This window comes from Toxotes jaculatrix, chromosome 20 (assembly GCF_017976425.1).
Source record: "Toxotes jaculatrix isolate fToxJac2 chromosome 20, fToxJac2.pri, whole genome shotgun sequence".
Lineage (NCBI taxonomy): Eukaryota > Metazoa > Chordata > Actinopteri > Toxotidae > Toxotes > Toxotes jaculatrix.
The window spans coordinates 19,279,763-19,305,934 of record NC_054413.1 but is presented as its reverse complement, the minus strand read 5'-3'; the positions used below and the strand labels follow the sequence as shown (position 1 = coordinate 19,305,934).

The following is a 26,172-nucleotide window of genomic DNA, read 5'->3' as shown; positions in this document are numbered from 1 at the left end:
CCCTTAAGATCACCTTTGGAAGCCATGTTAATAAACTGTTTAGGGTCGCTGAGTCACTTTCTTAAAGCAGGGAGGCAGGTTTCACTGCAGCTTTCACAGACTGACGTCCCAGCTTCTGACTAAAGTAATCACCCACACTGAAATTACTTTTCAGGGGTGAGCAGAGGTTTGTGTTGGAGAAAACCTTTATTTATCTCAGCAGTTGCAGCTTTTTGATATTTTCTGTGTAAGTCAAAATTTGTTTATCCAACCAAAACTGAATCCTAGAATCTAACGAGCCTGTGGCTTTGGCTTTGCCTCCAGCTTCTACGGCTCCGGGTTCGTGATTTTTTTTCAGAGCAGTGTTTTTAATCATGACTGACTTGGCCACGTATCAGGCTGAGGGAGATTTATGGCCCCTTTTCTCGGGGAGCCTGTACCTCTGGACCGGTCATAACAGAGAAACTCACAAAATGTTATTTACATGGAAGGTGCTGCCGTGGACCTGTTTCTGGGTTGGCCAAGGGTTGTTTGGCTTGCTTATTAGTAACTCCCAGGCGGTCTGGGTGTGGATGGGAGTCTTCATGAGTGTGGTCTAAGTCGGGACAGAGCTGGGGTGTTGTAATGGGGCATGATTTTCATTACATTATTTTATTTTCAGGGAATAACAAGTTAGGTAGAGTTTAATATTCTAGAATATTGCAGTAAAAACACATACATGAAAAAAAAAAAGTTGGAAAAATCAATTTGCACAGTAAACACAGCAGGAGATTTAATCATAGAACCACTGGATTTAAACCAGGACTGAAGCTGGCAAACCAACTTATGTTTCCAAACTTTTTCTGGAACGAAAAAGGTTCATTTCCTCTTTAAAAAAAAAGGCGAGGAATTACCTCTTTAACATTAGAAGTTCAAACACCATGTGCAAGTGCGCACTTATTCAGATGTGCACACATGCCAGCACTTAAACACACATGCATGGATATACACCAGGTGTGTGTGTGTCTCGACCTAGATGAGTCAGGTTTGATTTGGGGAGTGAACTCCACTCCTCCTCTCCCCTCCCCTCCCCTCCACTCCCTTCCACTGCTCTCTGAGATCTTCATTGTCTGGGGAAACAGTCTTCAAACAGCACACACACACACACACACACTGGTGTTATTGTTGATTTGTTGTTGAAGTGTCTAGGTGTCTGCAGTTGGAGGCCTCATCTCCGAGGGCTTGAGGAAGGCTGACATCCTCTCCTCTCTCTCTCTCCAGTAAATAGTCTGTATTGTCTTTCTGTCAGGAGAAAAGAATCGGTCTCTGTCTCTCTCTATGTCTTGCTCAAAATGAAAACAGGATGGTTGACTCAGCAGCCCGCTGGGAATGCAGCTCTCTCCTGCCTCAGTCTTTGACTCGGGGACTGTGATAGGACATCATACCAACACCAAAACTAACGTGATTGACATATGAAGTTTGTCACTGAAGGCGGGACTGAGCTTTCTGGGTCCGTGGTAGCATCTGTATTGAGAGCTTAAATGTTGAAGTTAAATATTCGGAGAGATCCTTGACACTGATCGGTGAAACTGCAGCCTTAGACAGCTAATTTTGAAGAGATGACCGTGATGTATAACGCTGGCACAGGAGTGGATCGGTTGTGTCAAGCATCAGAAGGAACGGAGGCTACGCAGCCAGTCAGGTGATATTTTAGGCTCGTTTGTGAAAGAAGCTGCTGTTTGAAGAGCTTCACCATGGAACCTGTGAACGGTGTGCAGGAAGAAGCCTGGTCAGCGTTTTGATTTCTCTGTAAACACGTCTTTTTATGCATGAACCAGCTGCATGGGGCGCTGGAAAATAGACATCTGACAAACTAGTAATTATTGGATTTTATTATAACTTAAATACACTGAGTTACAGACTTTTGTATCCCAGGGAAGGTTTGCTGCGTTTTCTAATAGCTTGCTAATGCAAGTTTATTGATTTATTCTGTCTTTAAGGTTTTGGTGTAGGATGAAAATGGAATGAAAGAGAAGCTGGCCCAGGCTCCCTCTCCTGTTACCATGCTTTGGTCACAAGCCGCTGCAGTATTCTTTCATCTTTCATGGAGAATTTGCTCCGAACCAAAGAGATTGAATGAACATGAAAATACAAAAACTGATGTATATTCATGCACATGTGCATCTACAAGAACGCTCAAACACACACACACGGCTGCACATACAGATTTACACAAACATACATATGCATCAAAGCAGACTCACACACACGTACACACACTGTACTTAGCTCTAATGCCAAGTAGGATTTTTGTTTTGATAACTGCACCTTTGCTTTAAAGCGTTTTTCCATCCATCCATCCATCTCTCATGGTAAAGGTCAACACTTGATGTTTATTCACAGTTTTTTCTCAGATACATCAGATTAGAGTTTGCTGAACACTTTACAGCAGCACTCTGAGTGGTATTCTTGACCCTATTTAGCCTTCAGTTGACCAGCATCCTATTTAAGTCTTCTACATATTTCATCTGTTCCTCCACATTCCTGGTTCCCACCGCTCCAGAACTGTCTTGCCCCCCACCCCCCACCAAAAAAAAAAAAACCCTTTTGTCCCCTGTGGATGATTCAGGTCAGGGTGCATTCAGTGGAAATCCCCCTCGCTGCACACAGGGGACATCAATATGTAGTCAGTGGTTGGAGAGCGAGTTAAAATGGCTCAGTGCCATAATTTATTCAGACATTGAACTGGCCCGGGCTTGAAGTATTCAAAGTAGCCCAGGAAAAAAAAATAGCTTTTAGACATTTCATGAACATTTAGACATTCACTTCATGAAGCCGCGGTCGCATGGCATTTATATTTAAATCAGTTCGATGTGAAAGCAAAGACTCAGAGTTCGCCAGGGCTTTAGGGCCACGAGAGAAAATACCCAATTCACTCAGCAGACAGTCCTCATCCCTGCTCGGCCGTTAGTGCACATTTTCTCACCGTATTCGCACATTTGTGTTTAAATCCCGGTGAAGCCCTGACTTTATTCCACAACCTTTAACCCACATCTTACTGTAGAGGAAAATCCATCATAGCATGTTAATATATGTAACGTTCAATACAACACTGCAGATGTTGCCCCCCCTCCCCCCAACATCTGCTGCACCATCAGCTTGACCTCAGGCAGCACCTTGTTCAGGTGTCAATAAACTAAATGGTACTGGAGCAAATGGAGTTTTGTTCAAGAAAAAGTTTGTTGTTTCAACACTAAATCTGACTTATTGAAGGTTTTGTATGGAGGAACTGATACTATACTGATATCAGCTTGTATTATTGTTTAATGTTAAGTCTCCTGTTATGTCCTCTGCATCTCATTTTGACTGTCCAAGAGCTCTCACCCAAATCCCTGTAAGTTTTTTACTGGTACTGTTTTTGGTTTATTTTATACCCTGTGAGCTCATTAAGTAACACAACACACACGCTAATACAAAGCCCATCCTTAGTGTGTCCTCTGTGCAGCCTTATCAGTATGCAGAGACATTAGCTCCATTACCCTGAGCTGGCAGCCAGTCAGGGCGAAGGGCCACTCCCTCCTCTCCAGGTATACTGAGGACCCTCTTTCTATACTTCATGCCATTTCAGTGATTGGAAACTTCCACAGCTAATACATTAGAGTTGACCTCCATCTCTTTCTCCACAAGGGTGGATGTTGATTTTGCTGCGTTACTAAAGCCGCTTGAGGAAAACTTGAGGAAGTGAAGTGAGGTGGATGTAACTGTGCTGCAGGTCGGTGTTGTTTATGACCAACTAGAGTGATGAGTCTATCAAAATTGCGCATATTTGTTTTATTTTTAATGTTTTCGTGGTGTTGGTATTTTTACACCATGCAGCTTCTTTTGCTCTGCAGAAAATGTTGCCAACAGGTCATCCAGCTAATAAAGCTGAAGAGTTGAAGACTTCTGAAGAACTTAAGACTACTAAAATATCAAGCACTTAAACATCAGCAGTTCACTTGACATCAGCTCACAGAGTAAAATGTCCCTTTTCAGTATAACAACATCTACAATGGACACCAGAGCAACAAAGAAGCACCAAGACGACCTAAAAGCATGGTGCTGTCTGAGTGGGTGTCCTCAAACACCATCTTATTCATAAAGAGAAATATCGTCTTGACGGGGATTAATGATAATGTCGTGTTCCATTTCAGATCTGTAACACCTAAAATAAGCGTTTGCATGGTTTGGACACTGTAAGACATTGTGAGATGAGACACTGAACATTTTCTGACTGATCTGAGACATTTCTAGTTCAGCTTCATTTTTTTGCTCATGCTGTTGGTTGAAACTGATGCAAGGTCGTTCACATCTACTCACAGTTTACTCCTTCCTGTGTTTTCAGGTCCTTCGGCCATAGAAACAGAAAACCAAACAGTAGCTGTGCCTGTGCTGTAGATCCAGAATCAGGTGATCAGGAGTAACCTCACAGCATTCAGTATTTTTAAGATTCTGCAATCTAATACTAAACTAAATGACTTTAATATTGACTTTCCTGCCGTGTGTATATGGCAATGCTTTTATCCACAGTGATTCATACAAGCTAATATATTTCTCCTCCAAACAAGGTGAGAGTGAAAGATAAATAAAGGACAAAGCAATAGAAGTAATAGCCCCCGGAGAGTCTGACCTCTCCCTGTGGTCAATTGTAGTGTGTGTACATTTCTGTGACCCCGTGCCCTGGCCATAATCCCTCACTACAGGGGCTGGATTAGGGCCTCGTCTTATTAGCCACCACCCCCCCCCCCCAGTGGTCTCGCTCCCTCTTCAGCCTGGATCGATGGCTGGCTCGGTCTGAAGTGGAAGCTCTGGTTATTAAACGTGGGACCAACCAAACCCTTTGGACTGCCGGGATAATCCCATCACAAATTAAGTAGATGAAAATTGGACAGGGAGAACAGGGAGTGGAGAGAATCTTCACACTGTGACCTTCTACACAGCGAACACACAAACAAGCAGACGCTCGTCAACAGTTCTCTTATTTATCATATGTTAATCTGTAAGGATTTGTACCCGTGATGGATCAGCATTTTATTAAAGAGGAGACCTCACTGAATGGGAGCCTTTTCCACGTTTAGATGCCAGTGGCATCGTAAAACAGCCAGACATGATTAGCTGATGTGTAAGCGTAGATCCGAAGTGCAAAGAGGGTCAGAGGACATGTTTCCTCCCTCACACAAAGTAAATCCTTTATAAATCTCACTCATGCGAATCTAAATCTGTGAGGTTTTCAAATCCTGAAGGAAAAGCATGATCAGCAATGATGAGATTATCTGATGAAATTGGAAAACGGAATTGCCTAATCTAGCTTCTTATAAATTTAACATCAAATGATGTCTTCTAGATCATACAGCATATCAACCTTCAATGTAACACTGCATCTCTTAGGTTCGGCTGTTATTCTGTGTGAATTTTTGGGTAAGCGTGTTTTCAAACGATTCAGGTTATGATCAGTCCATAACAACATCTTGGTCTGTTACATCTGGAGAGAATCATGTTGCATAAACCAGGATCAATGTTGTCATGGTTTCCAAAGATAAACGTCCAGTAAGAGCTGAGCCTTGAGATATTCTGGGAAATACATCAAGGCTTTTAATCCACAACAAGTGTCTTGTGTAACTCCCTATACACACACACATACACCAAAAACAAAGCTTTGTTAAGCTGTAGTATAATATAATATAATAAGTCCTTACTAATAAAAAAGGCTCATTTAGTGGAGAAAATACAGATAAATGGATTAATGGTTTGATGCAATGATTCAGCTTTATCTTTGAGCCTTTGTTAAAACTGTTTTTTTCCTTCAGTTTCTTTGTTTTGCCTCTCAAAATGTCCCCAAAGGTCTGTGAGGACATCGCTCAGTCCCTGTCTTCCTACAATTGTGTGTGTGTGTGTGTGTCATCTCTAAGCCTGTCATGTAGGATAATACTGGACGTTAATTACTCCTGCTGTCTGAGGTGAACGTCATTAGAGAACTGAACTGGACGTGAACCAGCCGTCACCGAGAGGGGGCAAAGTCTATTAAATGCCATTATTGAATCTTCAACCTAATTTAAGAGTAAACGCAGAACGAGCGGCTGTCTGGCTGCTAGCTGTGGTTTCTTTACTCGATTCCCAGCCTCCTTTGAGGAAGCCTACAGACAGAGGCCAGAATAAATGAAACACATTTGTAACGGAGGAATCGTACACAGAATATATTAAAAGCTCCTGGTGTGTTATGTCAGTATGATTTGTGTCAGCAGAGTAGTTTGGCCAAACTTTGGGGGTAGTATGGGCAAAACTAGTTTGAAAGTAAGTGTGGCTTTACAGGCTACCTGTTACTGAAGAGAAACATAGACTTGTTAAGTCAAGTGACTTTGTTTGGAACCTGTGTTGCTAACTCCACTCTTTGGTTGCTGAGAAAGTTCTTAGAAGCACAGGAAATCTCCTTGCTGGCGTCCCTCTGCTCTTTGTGGAAAAGAAGGTGCTGTCCTGTGGGACAGAGTGCGAGAGCAGATATTTTAGACTAAACCAGGACAGGTGGTGCAAATGTTTCTGCGCTGGCATCGTCAGCTTTGGAAGTGAGATTGAAAACACTTTGAAACGCAGCAGTTGGCTACAATTAGAAGGGTTTTTATAACATGGTGCTTAAATTTAATGACCAGCAGTGTTTAGCATTTACACTATACATCAAATCTGGTTTAATCACTGTTAAACTGTGGTGAAATGTATCCTTACTTCTCATCTCGCTGTATTTTCTGCATTTTCACTGTCGTTTTGGACACAGGGCGTAAACCCTAAACTATACCCTGAACTGCTGCAATTCAGGTTCATGTGTATAGCTCTTAATAACAGTCACAGTTCAAAACTAAGCCTTGAAAATCACAGCAGCCACAGACTACAGGTGAGTGAGGGCAATAGTAGAATAAACTTTAATTCCCACATAAATCAACAACGTAACAAGCAAAGGGCTGATGCCAGAGAGTCCTGACCACAGAATTATCAGGTAGGAGAAGACTAAATAATGTAGTGAAACAAGCTGGAGTGAGATAGTGAGAGAGGAGGGAGGTAGAAGGGATTTTTGATGAAGTGAACATATTAGAGCGAGTACAGGTGAAGGACATGGGAGGACGGAGCAGGGATGTAAGTTATTGGGGTCAAGAACGATGCTTCTTGAAAAGATTTGTGTTTGGCAAAATATTGAAAAGGAGGCAGTGATTTTTCGGTTGGAAATACACAGACACATGTTGAGCTCACCTTTTATGTCTGGGATTCAGTCACATAATTAAACTGTCTTCGTACCTAACCACTCTGCAGGCGGTCACAGGAAACACTTACAGTAGCATTCAGAGCTCCCCAGTCTTGTCACAGCATTAAATACGCACGAGTTGCGGCACAGCGTAAGCCATGATTAAAATGTGTCGCTTCCACCACTAAGACGTGTCTCTGGTGTATCAGATGGAAGCTTAGCACCGGCATATGCTCGCTGCAGTGATCCGCCGATGGTTGACAGGTGGTTATCCAACTATTTGCATAATTATGGGTATAACGCGTTGACTGCTAGAATGTCATAAACAAATCCATATGGCCTTTTGGGAAAATCCAGATGATTCTCACCACAGCTCACGGATATACTCACCGCCTTCCCTGTGTAACAGGCATCAGCAGGATTTCTCACTGAGTGTGAAATGAGGAGCAACTTCATTCCCTCTACTTGTTTTGGCAGCTCCGATCAAATGTGGGAACTTTATACCGAGTTTTAGTTGTAGATCAGTTAGTGTGACAGTTGTAACGTGAGCCGGTGTTTCCCGTGCGGTTTCCTTGTACGTGTTTGATGGCTGGGGTCATTTTGGTTCTGAGACCCGGTTTCATTCTCTGGAAACTTTCCAGGATCAGCTTCAGTTGGTAGTGTGGTTCATAAAAATGACCCTTATCTTGAGAAATTTGCTGCAGTTGCGGTTGTTATTTTTAGAGTGGCTAGGCTGAGCAAAGGCGTAGACGATCATTCACATACATACTTTTTTTTCCTCGTTTTAATTTTCTTTTATCGGTCTGGGTAATTTTCAAGCTAAAAGTGAATCGACAATATATTTCTTTCACCATAGCAGGACTCAAGCCAAGCCTAACCTTCCACAGTTGAGTTGTACAGTGTTTCCTTCTGGGCTCAGTAGGCCTTTTATAAAAACAACAGTACTTATAATCACCACTTCCCATGTCTCAGCTGGACTGTAGGGGTCTTGTGGCTACCAGACAGAGCAATGGCCCCAGAAATGTGCAAATGTTGGAACGCTGAGATGGAAAGTGATCTGCTCAGTAAGTGGATAAAGCAGCAAGTGGTTTGTTGTTGCTGTAACTTTTCTCTCTCTCTCTCTCTCTCTCTCTGTCCCCTATTTCTTTTTTTCTCATTCCACCACTCTTCTTTTTTCCTTCTCATTCTTCTCTTTCCATCCTCCTTCTGCTCCACAGACATGCCTCTCCATGTCCGTCCCAGCAGCGATCCCTCCCTCGTCGACCTTCCTCCTGGTGAAGTCGCAGTTGGTCCGAAGGAACCGTCCAGAAAGAACCCGAGTCGCTGGTCCACAACTGCTGGCTTCCAAAAGTACAACCACAAACCAAACACAAGCGCTGGTACTGGCAGCCTGGAACGAAAGGTAACATATACATCTCGACTTTTGACTGCTATCGAGAGAAACACTTAAAAACCACTAACTATTGTGAGATACCATTCATGTCAGAATAAGGTTAAAACTCCACAGAGTCTCTAAAAGATTGACATTGCATCTATTCTTTATTACACCACTTTCAAGTAGTATATACTGATCCTTTTGCATCTTGCCTAGAAGTTATTTTCCACAGTGCTGCAGATGTACTGGTGCTGCATCAATTATAATGTCAGAGATATGTGCTCTGAAATCTTCTAACCTCCAGCAGTCTCTGTTTTTAACTTCCTTACTGAGCTTTCTTCCCTCATTTTCATTCCTGCTCTCCTCTGCACCCCAAATCAAAGAAATAACCATTAGATATGAAACCTGTGCTGCCCTGCGCGCAGATATCCAGCAGTGGCATAGATAGTCTTTATCTGAAACTAGTTCCCTCTGATAACAACCCCTTTCTTGTCTTCCAAAAAGACGAGCAGAGATTGTTAAACACTTTCCCTTTGTTCGAAATTCACCTTTTCCGAGGCTTTTTGAGCTTCTGATTATAAATCCTAAAAAAAGCGTAGCTCAGGTACATCCTCCCCGCGGCTCCCAAAAAAAGAAGGGAAGCCAATTAACTTCTCAAAATGGCTGCCCCCACATGGTGCTGATAGACCTCTAGTTCTCGCAGAGAAAGAGATATGTTCCCAATGAAACGGGGAGGTTAAAAAAAGAGGGATGATTGAGTGCTTGGAACGTGACACAGCAACGCTCCATGTGATTAGTTTGTCTGGAAGCATCGTCTGATAATCCCTTTTAAAGACACTTTAGTTTTCAAGCCTCAGCACACGCCACAGCGGGGGGTGGAGAGGAAAGTTTGGGGTGAAATGGTTATTAGACTTTTCATTTTGTCAGAGAAGCTTCGTTTTTGACTCGTGAAACTGAGCAAACATGGAAGACGTTTGTGTGCTCGACCTAACAGCTGAGACCAGAGTGTCACTAGATGCTCTTCCTGTACTTGGTACTTCAGGTTGGCGTTTCTGCTGTGCCCTGTGCCGTCCACTTTCGTGCACAGTCACACACACGTGCGGATTATGAATATGTGGTTGCTTTGCATGGTGGGATTTTACATAACAGGAATTAACAACTATAAACAAATAACTGCACTCAGGGCTTAACACATGGTGTAACATCAGTAACTGACACTGCACTGCAGAGGACATGTAAGGACATGTATGACTGAAAGGGGCAACAGGAATTCTATTCAAATCATGGCTAAAATAAATGTTGCTCTTTGTTTAGATTTTGGAAATAAAGCCTGACTGAATGTAATCTGAAGCAGGTGATCAGTTATCTGAATTAAATCAATTAAAGTCATCTTCCTGTCACCGGCCACTGGAATGAAAAGTAATGAGCTAACACTGGAGGGCTGTCGTATTTATTGTCCAGTTTCTGACAGGACTATTGGATTTTTTCATTACAAAGGGAGTTCTCATAATCCTCTGTATCTCTTTTTCATACATCCAGCTGTCATATAGTCACCACCCGTCTGAGTCTAAGTCTATTTTTATGCAATCAGCAACAGATGTTGAACGTATTAGTCAGCACTGACTTTGATATATTTATGTCTTGGAGCTAACATTGTTCTTAGAGGGGCCATACATCAATGATAAGCGCTGCCAAAAGAGCACCATACACACAGACTCTCTCCATCGTCTGGGACCGTTTCACACTAGAGCCAGCCGTGATCTGTTCCACTTCCTACGAGTCCGGGCTGAGCCGTGCCTGGTTCTGCTGAATGTCCACAGTACAGGCCAATGGGAATCCTCAGTCATCAGCCAGCACTGTAAACTCATCACGTCTCCCAATGACTTTACAATGCCTCATACTCTGGGTTCTCCACGCTTAGCACAGTCAACTAAAGGGATTAGGCAGTGGATATGAGCCTGCTGATTTACTGTTACCTCTCCGGTATCTGGGTTTCTCCGCATTTTACGATCTGATGTGTCGTAAAAGTTTGTGGAGAGAGGTCCTTTGTCGCGGCGTGTTGCGTGGCGGGGACCGAGGCCACGACGGCTAACAGGAGCCGTCTCAGTAGAGCCCACGTGTCCGGCTGAGTTTTACAGTCCTGTCTGCGGTGCTTCCTTGGGCCCCGTCATGCCACATTCAGCTGCACTAAAACACATGCAAAGGATCTCTCTCCTGGTCTTTCGTTCTCACTCTCTCTCTCTCTCTTTTCCTCTTTTGTTTTTTTTAAGTCACTGAGCAAAATTTGTTTTGTTTTGCCTTTGTTCCTTTTTTTTTTTCAGCTGCCTCTCATCCTGTCTCTCATCCTGCAGTGAACCACTCAGGAGTTTTCTCTCTGCTCTGTTGTTGTGCGATGTCTCATTAAAAAAAACTTTAATGTTTCTGTCTGTCTCACTCTTTCGCTGCCATTTCATAACTCATCAAACCTTTAATGATTCTCATTCTGTTTGTCTGTCTCGGTGAATCATTGTCTCCGCTGTGATTTTTAATATTAATTTGCTTTCATTTTTATTCAGAAAGCTTCAGCCACCATGACCTTCAATCACTGGGATTTCAAAGCCAAGGCTAGCATGTCTGGAATGTAATCCAGTGTGCTTGTGTGTGTTTTTGTGCTTGTGGCCATTGTAATACGTCTTCTCAGGTCTGCTGCTGTTTGACATTACCTTGGCAGGAGCATTTTGGAAGGTGCTCTCTGTGTAATGGAAGAGCTCAGCTGCGGCTGTCTTATTATAAGAGACCTCTCATTAGCAGCTCAGGTTTAGCTGTGGGGAGGGGTTAGGGGTGAGGGTGGAAGGGAGTGAGACTTGAATGAACAACTCAGTTTCGGTGTGTGTGTGGCAAAGCTCCAAGACAAACCGACCGACTTCCACCACAAAATGTCCGTCAACCAGCTGCCATAGAAGGCCCTCATCCACAAAACTGTCCGTTTAAAGGCCAGAAATATGGAGGGTGGATCAGTCTTTGAGACTGTTTGTTGATAAAGGATTTCAGATGGCTGATTATGTGCCAAGTCACTTCTTTGTGGCAGCAGTGGTCCGATCAATATAAGTAACTCTTCTTCTGATAGTAGCTTCTGTGTCATAGCCATTCAGTGATGCTAATCTCGTCACCCCTCGTCCTGTTCCCTCTGCAGGGCAGAGGAGCCCACGCTTACCGGAGCCTTCCACGGGACGCGAGTGGCTGGTCCACTCAGTTCCAGAGAGAGATGACTCGATCCTCCCTGAGCGCCAACCATCCAATGGTGGACCAGTGGCTCGACAGACAGGAGCAGGTATGGTCGTGGACTTAATACAAAAAAAATATATATATGATCTTCCTGTTTCTTTAAAGAACGATATTTACTACTCGGTTGGAAACTGAAGCATTGCATAAGCTAAACTGGAGAGCCAGGGATGCAGCTCTCCAATAAGCCAGATCAGTATCTAACCTTATTAAGTGGACAAGGCATCAGCTGTGATGCATCAAATCCATATTAAATACAGCTTTAATATCCATGTCTACCAGTTAATAACAAATTAATTCAATCATGGTGGGTCACCAACTCAGTCTGCCTCAGCAGTCCCTAGCCTCATTATACCCCACACACACTGAGATATATAGATTTCAATTTTTAAAGAGCACTGCTGCTGGATCTCAGGTACTCAGGCTTGGATGTTACCCTTGGAGTATTAGATTTGGTCTTGGGAGTTGGGAGAAGTTCTGTGCACTCAGTATGGACACAAGAATAGTTCTCATACACACTTGGCAGCTGTTTTACCATAATAAGACGTCCTGCTGAGTGACAGCAACATGTAACTTTTGCCATAAGGCAGCATGAGCTGATATGTTTCTTCAGCAGGGCTGGCACCTGTATTTGTTCCCTCTACCTGCAGATTATCCATGTCTCTATGTTCCATACGGTGCTGCATTGTCTCATAATGTCTCACATCTTACCATAGTGTAATAACAGTGACAGTGGTTATAACAGCACTGGCTGCTCACTGCCCCGGTCAGCGTGAAACACCGACTGATATCAGACTTCATACTTCTGTTCTATGTAGCAGTACTTTTTTATAAAGTAACATAGTACACTGTTAGTCACTGCAGGCTTGTCTCCTCACTTCACACCTCCTCGCTCTGTCGGCACTTTGTGATTGTCTCACTCTGCGGCTGGTCCCTCTACTCCTCAGCCTGTCAGAGGAGAGAAAAATATTCCCTTTAAAAGTTATTAAAAGTGACAGAGGCTCTCTGCTGGGAGAACAGAAATGACCTTGGGAGGTGTCGGACACGCTGAGCTCGACGTGAAGAGGAGTTCTCTGTTTGCCTCTCAGTCACTTCCTCGGCTACCTGCTCTGACCCACGTAGAAGGTGTTTAATCGATCTCGCCCTCACGTTATAGAATAAGAAAAAAGCAATGAGAGGGTGTGAAACATGCAGAGGTCAGATAAAGAGTAAAGAGCAAGTGAGGAAGTAATAAAACAGTTCAAATATAAAAGAGCTGATAGAGATTCAAGCTACCGAACCTGTGGCTGTTGGCTTATTTCACAGACACCTTTCCTGCGTTGCATTCCGTTTGTCTTGACAGGATTATCACGTAAATGTCTAGGCTGCAGTGATGTGGGTTTCTGGGAGGTCTGTCTGCCTTTCTCTTTCTAGTGGCATTGAAAATCAACCTGGCCAAGGTTCATTGTTATCCTTGGTACAGATGCTGACGTTTTTTTTTTTCATTCGCAAGTGTAGTTTTTCAGTTTTTGCCCCTGACTAGACAGCCTGTCAGGACTCAGCAACCCAGTGGAAAAGAAGCTCTCTTAGTGCAGTATGTATTTTTATTTTGTGCATATGAAGCTGTTGCAGTGTTGCTCTAATAGAAGATCTAACCCTGCTACAAGAACTTGAACAAAGTTTGAGGGTCCTGTGAGCCTTATTCTGTTTCCTGTCACCTTCTCTCACCGTCATTTGGTGCATCTCCTGACAGAACTGTCACTGAAATCACGAGAGAAAATCACGTTTATTTATTTTAACTCAGATCATTATGTACATTGAGGTTTATCTTGTGAGGTTGATGATACAGTCATGTCATCAGTCAAAGCTGAAAAATGAAAATAGACCAAAAAAAGAAAAAGACAGAAAGAAAAAGAAAACTTGTTAATAACCTCACACTACGATAATGTGTTAATCAGGCAGCATGAGAGGTTCTGCCCAAGGCTAACCGCTTCCCGTCTTTGTGTGAAGCTAAACAGCTCTTGGCAGCAGCTTCACATTTCCTGTACATACATGAAACTGGCATCGATCTTTTCATTTAACTCTCAGCAAGAAAAGTGAACAAGTGTTTCCCAAAATGACAAATTATTCCTTTAACACTGAAGCTGATATTCTACAGTAATGAGAGCTGGTACATTAAGTTTTCAGGTTAGTGCTCATAAACACATATCTAATAAAATCTGAGATAATGATTTCAGGGCGGGAGTCATACCAACATCAGTATGTAAACATTTAATGAAAAACAGCAGGAGTACCAGTGTAAGAATTCAGCGGTGGCTAATACCCGGTGCCACCTGAGTCTTTGAGTAATCCGACAGCTATATGACTAAGATGATTCACAAAGCACAAATCCGCTCGTTAGAGGTGGCACAGTGTGGATTTCGAAGGGGCATTTAATTGCCCAGTTGTTTCTTTCCTTCTCTCCGTGCATCTCAGCCGTGATCGGAGCCTTCCCCTCCCACGCATGACGCTTTGATATTTTGTTTTCTTTGTCTGTTTGATGGACAGGCAGCGCCGCAGCATCGAATCGCAAGATAAAAATGACACCGAGTGGGTTAATTAAAAAGAATTGTGATCAGTGCTAAAGCGCTGACGGAGATAATGAGTTTACACACACACATATGCCAAGGTTTTAGGAAAATCACACCAATTAGCACTTGTTTGTTTATCGTGGATTATTTATCTGCTGTGCTTCATTGTTCTGCTTTATGAGTAAAGATAAAAGCAAAAAAACGAAGAGAACTAAAACGGGGCATCGCACTCAGTTCTCTCTGTGCGCTGGAACAAATGACACACTCATTACTTTGTATATGTGCAGTGTGTGTGTGTGTGTGTTTCTCCTCTCCTTCAGTCTTACTGTACCTCAGGTTTTTAAACACTCGGCCATCAAATCTTTAATGGCCGATTTGTGTGGAGCAGCATTTGGTGCACTCTTAAAGTGCTTCACTCTGCCTTTCATATTTAAGCAGGCCTGCCCAGCCCCTGCTATAAATTAGGAATGTGAAGTCAGGCACATTGGCTCCTGAGCTTAAAATACCAGAGAGTTTCTGGGGAAGTTAGATGCACGACACCACTGAGAGACACAACCTGTGAACCCAGACGTGATAAACTCAGAGAGGGATCCGAAGCTGGGCAGCAGAGCAGCAGCTGAAAATCCAGGAGCGGTTCTCTCAGGATTTTTTTTTTATTTCAGATTAAAAAGTCTGGTGTCTTTATAAAATGCAGCACACACATATACATACATGTTCCACATACACGCTGATCAGAAGGCCGCCTCACACCCAGTTATACCGGCTACGTGTCTGATCTCTGATGTTTAGATAACCGGTCAATAAATTCACTTCAGTGTCAAATGGTTTCATCTGAGACTTGAGGAGCTCCAGCCCCTGAAATCCCTTGAAAGCTTTCCACACACACACACACACACACCCAGACAGCCGTGCTATATAGAAAAGCGTGTGCTATCCGCCCATAAACACCAAGGCCTTATGAGCTATTCTTTACATAAACAGCTGACACTAACCGGCCTGTTATCCTACTGATGAATGCTAATGGGCCTTCGCTCTCAGCATCACGCACACAAACACACATGCTTTCACACATTCGGATCCGGCTGAGTGATTCTCCGCAGTGTTATTTTGCGGCCTTGATCAGGGACCGAGGCCGTTATCATGAGCCGTACCAGCTGTCAGTCATAGAGGGATTTAACCCAGTCACAGTGACGCACATGGACGGAGACAGAGATGTTTGATGTGTATCCATTAAGTTCAGAGTTCGAAGGTTTCAGAGACAGAGACAGGCAGAGAGAGACACTTCAGTATAAGTACTCATTATCATGTTTTATTTAAAGAATATTTAGCGATCAGACAGTTTTCCTAATGTGAACTGAAATCATTTACTGACTTGTTATTTTCTGGCCTATAGTGTAGTACTTTGAAAATGCTGTTTTCAAACAGGGAGAGAGAGAGAGAGGGAGATGCAGGGACACAGAAAGAAAAAAGAAAACTGTTACATAACTGAGTCCAAAACACGTCTGAGTAGAAACGGCTCTGATCAGACATCTTTGATCAAGCCTCCAGCTGTCGGAGTGCCTCCCTCTCTTTGTTGTCTAAATGAGACACCTTGTCTGGCGGGTTTTAAAGGAAACCCAAAGTGGCGAGGTGCCCGGCTAAATCATCGAGCCAGCGCGTTGAAAGAAGATGAGTCCGTCCGACTTCAAGCCGGAGGAAGCGAGCGAGGAGCGGTGTGAACACGCTCTTTACTTTTATATTTTCACATCAAAGATTTCTCACCAGACAAACACAGATTGCCATTTGTGAGCTGATTTGTCAACAAAATGTTAGTTTTCTCCCGTTTTTCCTGCCTCTCTCACTTCAGTCAGAAGCCAGCAGCTGTTCACACACTGCAGCAGACTGTGTGAGATGAAGCCCAGTTAATGAATACAGGTGTGTGAATTTCAATTAAATGTTTTATTTTTTTCTCAAAATGTGAAATTTGAGAATCTTTCAGAGGAATGTGACTTTAAAGTGTAAATCCCAGTATTTGTTTACCCCGCTGTTATTTACGTTTTGTTTGTGTAGTGTAGCAGCCTGTTGATCTCAAAGTCGCACATATTTCCAGGGGACTTCTGTTTGTATAGATTCTCGGCTGAAGGAATTTCCCTTTAAATATAAATCAGCTTATTTGCTTGTTTCTTTATACTGCCTCACTATAGCTTTAAACTATAGCTTGACTTTCACTTGTTTAATTAAAAATACAATGAATACTTTGAGAATCTTCTCAGAATCAGAGTAAGAGCTGAGGTGGACGAGCTCACAAAAGAGGAAATCGATAAATAAAATAGCGGCACGTTGGAAAACTTGTGTGCAAGCCAGTCCTGCACAGAAGTTAGCTTTCAGTTCTCTGCGCTGCTGTTGGTGAGTGAACTTGGTGACTGAGTCTCCTCTCCTGACTCGTCTGTTGGTAAAGCCCACACAGTGTGCAGGCCCCGAGGCGAGCTGCAGGCAGTGTTAGAGCAGCTGAGCACGGAGAGAAAACACTGCAACAACCCCCAAACCGTGCCTGCGTAACACACTCTCTTTCTTCCTGTCTGTCTCTCTGTCTTTACCTGTCTCTCTGAATGACTTGGAATCAGGTGAGCTCTTTGTCCCTCTGTCCGGTGCTCTCTGCTGGACGCAGTGTGCACATGCGTCCATGCGTCCGTGCGTTGTGTTTGAGTAAATCTGGGTGAATGTTTGATGAAGAGCAGGTTGAGGGGTTTTACTTTGTGGAGGAGAGAGAGCACAGAAAAACAGCAACCCACATTCCAGAGCGGTGCAGTCAGTCCCTCTGTGGTGTCCAGTGTCTGCAGAGAGGACTTTGCACTTCTCCAGACCCTGTCAGTTCTCCCTCAGACCCAGACAGGAAGGTCAGCCAGCTCCAAAACAGTCGCAGGAGTAGATAGAGAGGGTTTGTGTGCCGGTTTAGTCCACAGAAAAACACTCCAGTGTATGCATACATGCAGGATGTACTCAGCATGTCCTCTCTAATTGCTGCCCTGTGGGCCTGACCAGCAGGAGCTGCTGTGTATTCAACACTGATTCCACACAACAGTACCACAAAAAACACATTTCTTTTCTTATTCTTTTTTTCATATTAAATATTATGTCTTAATTGTACGACTCTTCCCATTTCTGTTTCTCTCCCCTGCTCACTCTCTTTACACTGTATATAAATGTTTACTTTAAAATTTAATTTAATCTGCTTCTCAGCGTTTTTTATTTTTCTCATAAAGGAGTAAAAAAGGGGTTGAGTAATTGTAGCTAGTACTTCTACTTAAAACCACTAGTCTGACTTACTGTTATTTTCTTTAACAGTAATTTAATGTAATAATCTCGGCTCTATTAAATATTAAGGACTGAGACTGAGATGAACTAATTTAAGATTACATTACATTTTTGTAATGTAGGACCTGAGTGGACCTGAGTGAGGACCGTGTAGCCCTGAGCCTCACAGTGGCCTCTCCTCACTTAATTAGCCTTCAGCGTTGAACTGCTGCCAGAACGTCACGACCCCTGACAGACCGGCTTTGTTTTCTACCGTTTCTCTTAAGCTTTAGCTTTAGCTTAGTCATTAAATACAGAGTAATGTGTGCGTGGGTGTGGGTGTGTGTGTGTGTGTGTGTGTGTGTGTGTGTGTGTGTGCACATTTGAGCAGGTATCACACACACAGTTGGTTGCATCATTTTGTTGATTCTTTCCACAGCAGGGAAAATAAACTGCAAATGAGCAATTATGAAAATAATGCATTTGAACATCTCATTATTAACTTAACATCTTTGTTAGAAAGAAACAGCAGTGATGATCACTACGATCCATGATGTGAGTTTGAGTATGAGTATGTGTGTGAGTATGTTTATGTTTATGTGCATGATTTATGTTGAGACATGACACTTAACCATCCACCAGCCTTTCTGCCCAGAAGCTCTCACTGGGCTCTGTGACTATTAGCATTCAGGATAGCTCCCCTCTCACCTTCACACACACACACACACACACACACACACACACACACACACATGCACACACGCACACAGGGAGAGACAGAGAGTGAGGATGATAGAAATAAGTGCTTAGAAATTCAGAACAACTTTTACAGCTTAATCCCGAGCACATAACACAGCAGACAAATGCAGTTCCCAAGGACAGTATGTGAAAAGGCCGATCTTTGGAAGGAGAAGAACCAAAAAAAACCCACAGTCATTCTCTGTTATTCCACGATAAAAGCTTCATGCCACGTTGGCCTTTTCTTTCCTCTCGAAACAAGATACGCTTTGTTTGTTCTTGCTCCTCTTTATTTTCTTGCCTTTCTCACTTTATTGAAAATTGTGCAAATCATGTCTCTCCTCTTATCTTGTTTGAACAGGAGAGAAGGCGGCAGACATTTTTGGAAGTTGCCAGCACTCTTCTCTATCAGTTGTACTATAGCCTGAAAATGTTTAACCTGTCTTCCTCTGCAGGCTGTGCGTCTGGGTGTGTGTGTGTGACCAGACTGTTCAGATTAGAGTTTGACTGATTCAGGCTTCAGAAGGCTGATAGTGATGTTTTTGAAACTCCCAAAAGCTTTTTGTGCCATCTTTCAAATTTGGCTATTTATATGCAAAAACTCCCCCTGAGAGTTAAAAAATGCGACTGTTTCCCTCAGAATTTTATTGTTGTCAGAGTGAAAACGCCTCTCAGACACTGAAGAACATGATCACGATGTTGCATTAGAATGAATTAATTATGGCTTTGATACAATACTACAATTAATTTGTAGATATATTCAGTAGTTAATAAAACATCCATATGATCCTGATTTACCTGCTAAGTCTAGTTTCAGAGGCTGAAGAGGCCGTGGCTGCTCCTCTTTCATCCTCATCTTTGTCTCTGTTCTTCTCTCCAAAGGTTGCACCCATCTTCTCACTTCCTGCTCTTCAGTCGTCCTTCCTCTGTGGTTAATAACTGCTCAGACGTCGTTCTCTCTCATTCATTCACCCCTTCAGGAAGGCAGTCTGTCCTTTAGTTTTAAACACATCACCCTCTCTGAAAAGTTTTGTCCAGTTCCTTTTTCTCTCACTTCAAAACACTAAAGATGAGTGGATGAACTGAAACAGGGTTTAAAAGGGACGGGTGAAAGATCTGTTTACCTCAGTGACTGTCACTCATCTGTCCCTTTACCCTCCTCCTTCCTACTGCCCCCCCCCCCCCCCCCCCCCCCCCCCTTTTTTTTGTCCACATCTACAGCACCTCTGCACCATCAGGGTGGCTATCCCTCTCCGCACTGCTGGTTGTGAACATGTTAATTCTTGATTAGAGTTCACGCGTTCGCCTTTCCCCGATTTGCTCCGTGGAGTGAGAAATCACTTTCTCAATGAGAATAATTGAACACGGGCAGGGGGGTGCCAGCTCATTACCCACAAATCACAGGGAGCAGGGGCACCTTAGCTGAAGACAATAATGATTTCAGGGAAGAAAACGGGGCTGTCAGCATGGAGTCAGACCAGCTCGGGCAGCGGAGACGCACACTCTTAACTCTGTTCCTTAAGGTGAAATCATTTTGTCCTTATCTTCCTGCATTTTCAGTTGAATCAATTTACTTTTCTCAGAGGCAGCCGTGTCAGCGGCTTTGGAGGGAAGTCCTGAGCGGAGTGTAGGAGGAGCACGGTCAGTATTCAGGCAAAGTGTTTCTGTTGTGAGTTAAATTAAACCCAAACCTGCAAACTGGTTTGCAGTCAGGGCACAAAAAAAAAACCCTTAAATGGTCGTTTTAAGACGATCGACACCAAAAATCTCACTCCAACTCAAAGGACAAGAGAGAAACAAAGACATACAGTATATAATGAAAATATATTCTGCAACAGCTACAGCTGAAAACCGAAGCTCTTTTTTATCCTCGATGGACTTTGGTGATTGACAGAGCCCGGTTTCCCACAGAGTGAAGTCATTCACTCCTATTTATTTGATTTCTTTCTACTTTCTCACCCTCTCTTTCCCTCGCTGCTTTTTTTTAAAAATATGCCACACAATTCCACTTTCCGCAGAGTGCCAAATGAGTTCACTCTCACACAATGAGCTCCATTGTCACAATAGGCTTTTCTCACTGTTTTATAGGTCCCATTAGGGGGCCAATGCTTTTAAGTTGCTGAAGGAATGTAATAAGGCCCCGACCGACAGTAAACATCCACATCTCGGGGCCACTGAGAAACACGAGACAGGGCTGCTTCGCCATCGCGGCCGAAGGGACCTGTTTCATTTGCATTGGCCGGAGAACAAAAGCGGTCACAGTTGGATGCGAGTGGAGAGGAATGGGGTGGTTTCATTTCAGAGCCAAGGAGATGGAGGAACAGAAAGCTTCTAAAGAAAGAGGGTGAGGAGGAAAGAAATATTTGTGGGCCAGTCAGTCCATTTCTGTTCCCTCCATACAGCTGTAGCCATGGTAGCCAACCACTTCGTACTACTCTGCTAAGAGCTTTTATTTGGATTCATTCAGATATTACTCTCTTCTTGATTCTGAGGCTGTTCTGTCCAGTTTTATATCAACATTTACAGGAACGTGCAAAAGACAAGGATGAGGGTAATGTGGGTTTGTGTCTTCTCTTATTTGTTGTCTGAATCTTGGATTTTGGAGCGTCCACACTTTGTCCCAACAAACGGAAGAAATATTATATCACGGTCGACTGCAGTAGTCTGACCAGTAACTTTCATAGAGGTCACATGACGTTCACCCGTCTCAAGGTGGTTTCAGTCCTTATAGTTTAGTGAAATGAATGGGCACCGACGGCTGTGTGGAGTGTCTGAGAACACTGAAAAACTATGGCACACTTACTGAAGACTGTCTGTGGTAAAACATGCAAAATAACTGGTATAATTCTTTCAGCGTCTCGAGGCTGGATGCCCGCGTTGAATCAGGAATAGCCTAGAGAGCGTTAATGGTGTCATTCTAGCAAAAGAGCATCACTGTAATGGGCGGTGCTTCTCCCTGCACAGCAGTTTTCCAATGGAGTTTTCTCCTCTTCATGCTCCAGGTATACAGGCCATGGGAGCTGTTGCATAGAATAGCACCCCTGCTGAGCCCCATCATACCATACTCTGATATTCCCACATGCGTTCGTGATTTCAGCCAGACCCACGCTGACAGTCTTTTCCATTTAGAGAACAGTGGAGCGGGGAAACATCAGTTGGATTGCATTTATATGTGTGTGTGTGTGTGTGTGTTGGAAGGTGAGACTCCTGCTGATGTTGTTATGTGATTGACTGAAATATGAATAGATACCTTGATATGTAAGTATGCCTGTGTGTGTTCGTGTTCGTGTGTGCGTGGCGTAGGTGGGCGTCTACACATGCACAATATTTACGTGCTGCAAATTGGCCGTCCGTGCTCCGCTCCGTCTTGTTTGTTGTGACACTGATGATTTCCCCGTGCTCTTATCTCATCACTGATTGCAATCACTTGTTGTATTTAGCGAGTAAATCATCATCAGCTCTAACTAGCACACACTTTGGTCAATCGATATCTTGATTAATCTTGCACTCACTGCACTCAGAGCCTCAACAACGCATACAAACAAAAAACATTTTTTATTAAAATTACAAGGATGTGAGGGTTCTCTCCCTCCATCCCTCCCTCCTCTTGCTTTCCCTTTATTCCTCTTTTCTCCCTCCTTCCCCTCTAAAAGCCTCCCCCCCTGCTCAGCCACCCTCCCACACCCTGCCCCACCTTTTCCTGGGTCCACTAGATTGCCGTGGCTGTGCAGGAGTCTTTTGGGACCTCTCCTCATTATTGGCCCTCCACAGGCCCCTCATCTCCACACGGTCCTCTTCATTTAGCCCCGGCTGAGAGCAAGGACTCAGCCAAATGGCTTTCTGTCTCCCCCTTATCCAAGAATTTCAGCTTCCAATTAAAACGAAATAGAAAGTGCCCCCCTCCACCTCGCCCCACATTGCTCCCATGACGCTACCCATGAACCTCCCACACTCCACCCCCCCACCCCCGCCCCCCCACCTGCTCAAACAAGGCATCAAACAGCCGCTGATCTGTGGAATAGACCGTTCACCCCCTGAAATAACTCGCTGCAATGTTTACCAAAGCTTTACTTTCCACTAAATTATTCATCGTTCGACATCATTCGCTCTCATCATTTCTTCCGTCTTTATGTTCAGTGTATTTAGGGTTTAAGGTCACAGTGTGTTAAAACATCCTATAGAAGGTGAATGAGACTCTTGTGTGAATAGCTGCTCTCCACATTTTCTTTCCCAGTGCTGCCATTATTACTCGCTGATGCATTTGCATCATAGTAAGTGTTGTATTAAATAGTTCACATGACGATTTGGCAGAGCAGGGAGTGTAGTTTATTGGCAGCCACCGTGCTACTCAATAAGTCAGTGTGATTCTGACTCGCATAATGGCAGAGAACGAAAAAAAAGAAAAGAAAATGTATTTAATTACAATACAGATCCGAACCGCGGGTGCTCTCATTGAAATTCAAACAGCCGCTATTATTTCAACGGGGGTAACATTCGCTCACTGACCTTCACAGTTTGAAAGATGGATTAAACGTTCTGAGCAGTGGAAAGCAGACTGTCCTCCCACTTAATAAGCTCAAAATGATGATTAATCTGTGAAAAGCACCACGGAGCTCCTTTTAATGCATGGGTAAAGACCCTGGATTCAGCTGGGACTGTCCCCTCAGCGGGCCTGTGCACTTACCCCCCCCCCCAGGATTATCTGTTCAGAATCACGTCGCTGCACCTAAGCCAGGTGTCTGGAAAGTCATAATATTCCTTTTGAACTATTTTCTTATGCACCAGAAACTCCAAATCTGCCTTAAACACCCCCTTTGAAGTAATTCTAATGCAAAACGCTATGCACATTCAGACTCTTTGAAACACTTCCACTGTATTCAAACAACATTATTCACAGAGCTTGTAAGAGTAAGAAGTGCTCTGGACAAAAGCCGGTGACGATAACTCAATTCACAGTAATTCCTACCCGTTTGAACCTCCGGCTCTCTGGAACAGGAGCGGTCTGCTCCGGTTGCGGCTGTTATTGATGAGCTTTGGAAAAAGTCTCGGTCCTCTCCGTCCGCCTTGGGCCTTTGTTATTGACCTGGTGATTGATTTAAGCCCTCATAATTAGCAGGCCTAATTTAATTAAAGTGCAATTTAACGATGCAGTGGGCAAAGGCAAAGGCAGCTGTGTCATTGATAGATCAGTCCAGGCCTGATATGAAACAGGCGCTAGCAGATGATGTATTCCACACACAGCAAGTCTCCCACTGACAGAGACAGAGACACGAGAAGAGAAGATTGTAGTGGAGAGACAAAGAGGGAGAATGAGAGGAGTTAAAAGAGAGAGACGGCCTTTGTTTTTCCAAATGTCAGCCCACAAACAGCACTGTCCGTCTCTCACCCCCACCCCTCCGCATCACGCTGCTCTCTGTCCTGATGTGGACAAATGCAGCCTCACATCTCTGATCTAATTTGCTTAACAGCATCAGGAACCTGTCTGTCCCCGTAATTTGCTTCAAGAAAATCCACGTCAGAGCCCAAACCTTTATGAGCCAGAAGCCGTATCTTTCCAAAGCAAAACAAAGAGAGACAGATTTAAAGGCTGGAGACTTTTGTTGATTAAAAGGAGGTGTTGGACTGAGGGAGTTATATTAAACTTTATATTAAACTACATACGATGCAGCGGCACAAAAAATATGTTATTGAGAATGGAGACATATCAATAAATAGAATTGAAATGAAAGAAGAAAACATGTAAGTTGAGACCTTTCTATCAGGAAACAGGTGAGTGGAATCAAAAATCATGTTTTTTTTTAAACAAACTTTTTTATTAAAGAATCGTTTCAGTTCAGATCAGGTTCTTGATTCCCAGGCTCACCCCGCCTCCTGTCCTCACCTAGCACTGCAACACATATTTGACTCCTTCTCCTCATTATCAAAAGGAATAGTTCATCTAATCTGGAATGCAAGTGCTCTCCTTTGAACAAGGCTGGAACCCGTGGGCGGTGTGTGTGTGAAATCTGAAAGACAACACGTGTCCTCATCAGAGGACGGGCGCCGCTTCGTCTTCTCTCTTTGGCAAACAAACACAGGACTGTAGTATCATTACCTCCCTCTATATTTCTCCCTCTTTCTCTCTCACACTATTAAGCTTTCACTGAAAGAAGGCCTGATGCAGTAGATACTACACTGCATATTCTGTGTCCCTTCACATCAACACAATAAATCCATATTTGATGCTTACTGAAATGACCATAAGCTTACATCATCACGGTCTTTAAGATTCTAACAGTATAGAGAAGATAAGGAAGTATTCCGAAGCCGTTTTCTGCCTCTGCTGACAACCATTTAGTGCCATTTAGGGAAGCTGTGGGCAGGATGAAGGAGGTCCTTATGAACCTTTCATCATCCACTAACTGTTTAACTCTTCGCCCAGCCTTTCACAGTGTTTCCCTCTCCCCAACATAAATGTAAATAAGTGTCTTATAATGTCTCTGATTGTGACATATTGGTTGTTTTAATGGCGTTGGAGTCCGATGGGCTGCTGGGGAGGATAGGGTTAAAGATAGTGGAGGGGGTGGGATCGGGTCGTTGGGTGCAACAGTCGTGTCCAATCTAATCACAGAGGCCATTTTGGGGCCTAATTTGGTCCTAATGGCAGTTTCCTCTGAGGGGATGGGAGGAGGGATAAAGGACCTATTGTAACACGAAGAATAATCATGTGTATGGTAAATTCTGACACATCTATGACCAGGCCATCCTACACACTGTACACGCCCTCCGTCAGCAGCTGGTGAGCACTGCTGCTCTGCTGTGACGTACACGTCCGATACCATAAAGCTGCTTTTAATGGCTGATTGAAAACAGCAAGATGGCGGCTGCGGTGACGATGGAAAAGTATTGGTAATTGCTTTGTGAGGTCAAAGGAACTTTAATGGGACTATTAGGAGTTATTACCTGCAGCTTGTCTTTGTGTGTCAGTGCCATTGTGCAATGCGGCGGTGCTGTGAAGTCCTGTTTGGTCATGTCTGTTGTACAGTGTTTAGTCCAACTGCATTAACTGGAGGTAATGAGGGTACAATTATGGCTCTTTAACCTTTTGTGAGGGAGAGGAAAAGCCTCCGCCTCTCCTGCCGTTTTTTTTTTTTTTTTCGTACTTCCATCTCCGCTCACTAAAAGCAGAATCTTTGCACACGTTGCCATCGTTTGTTACCTTTGGCTGGTTTCATGTTTCCATAACAGGCGTACGTCACCTCGCACAAATAATCTTTCATATTTTTAGCTGGCTGGTTCAAAAGGGAGGGCAGTCTTTGTAAATATTTCAACAGTCATTTTGCTAAATGCTCTGGTTAAATTGCTTGTTTCCTTTGCTTTTACACACAGCGAACACACCACATTGTTCATTTGGAGACATTTCTATATCCTGTTCTGTGGCCTCCATTGTTCTGCCCGGCACAGGCGGCTCATTGTGGGGCAGCGTGTGACATCGTCTGACAGGAAGGCCTGCTCCACACATGAAGCTGTCACACAGATGTGGACCTCGGCCCTGAAGGAGGGGTGGTGGCCAGTGTAACACACCATTTGCTGTGACCTTTGAACCTGTCCTTGTTAAGCCCTTGACGCCAAAGATGGGCTCAGGAGGAGAGAACCCCCCAGCGCCCCCCCCCCCCCCCCCCGCGCTTTCCCAAACAGCTACATGTTGTACTTGCCCATGGCTAATGGTGTGACACATACACATGCATACACACACACACATGCTTACAGTA

General features: G+C 43.7%; 1 protein-coding gene across 3 annotated transcripts in view; it reads left to right on the top strand.

Moving 5' to 3' along the window:
* Positions 1-26,172, top strand: part of LOC121200233 (partitioning defective 3 homolog) — a 291,059-nt gene that overhangs the window by 100,911 nt on the left and 163,976 nt on the right. For all 3 annotated transcript variants that reach the window (XM_041065396.1, XM_041065394.1, XM_041065397.1), the window contains exons 4-5: positions 8,443-8,627; positions 11,773-11,910. In XM_041065396.1, the coding sequence (XP_040921330.1) occupies positions 8,443-8,627; positions 11,773-11,910 (323 nt within the window). The remainder of the gene's footprint in view (positions 1-8,442; positions 8,628-11,772; positions 11,911-26,172) is intronic.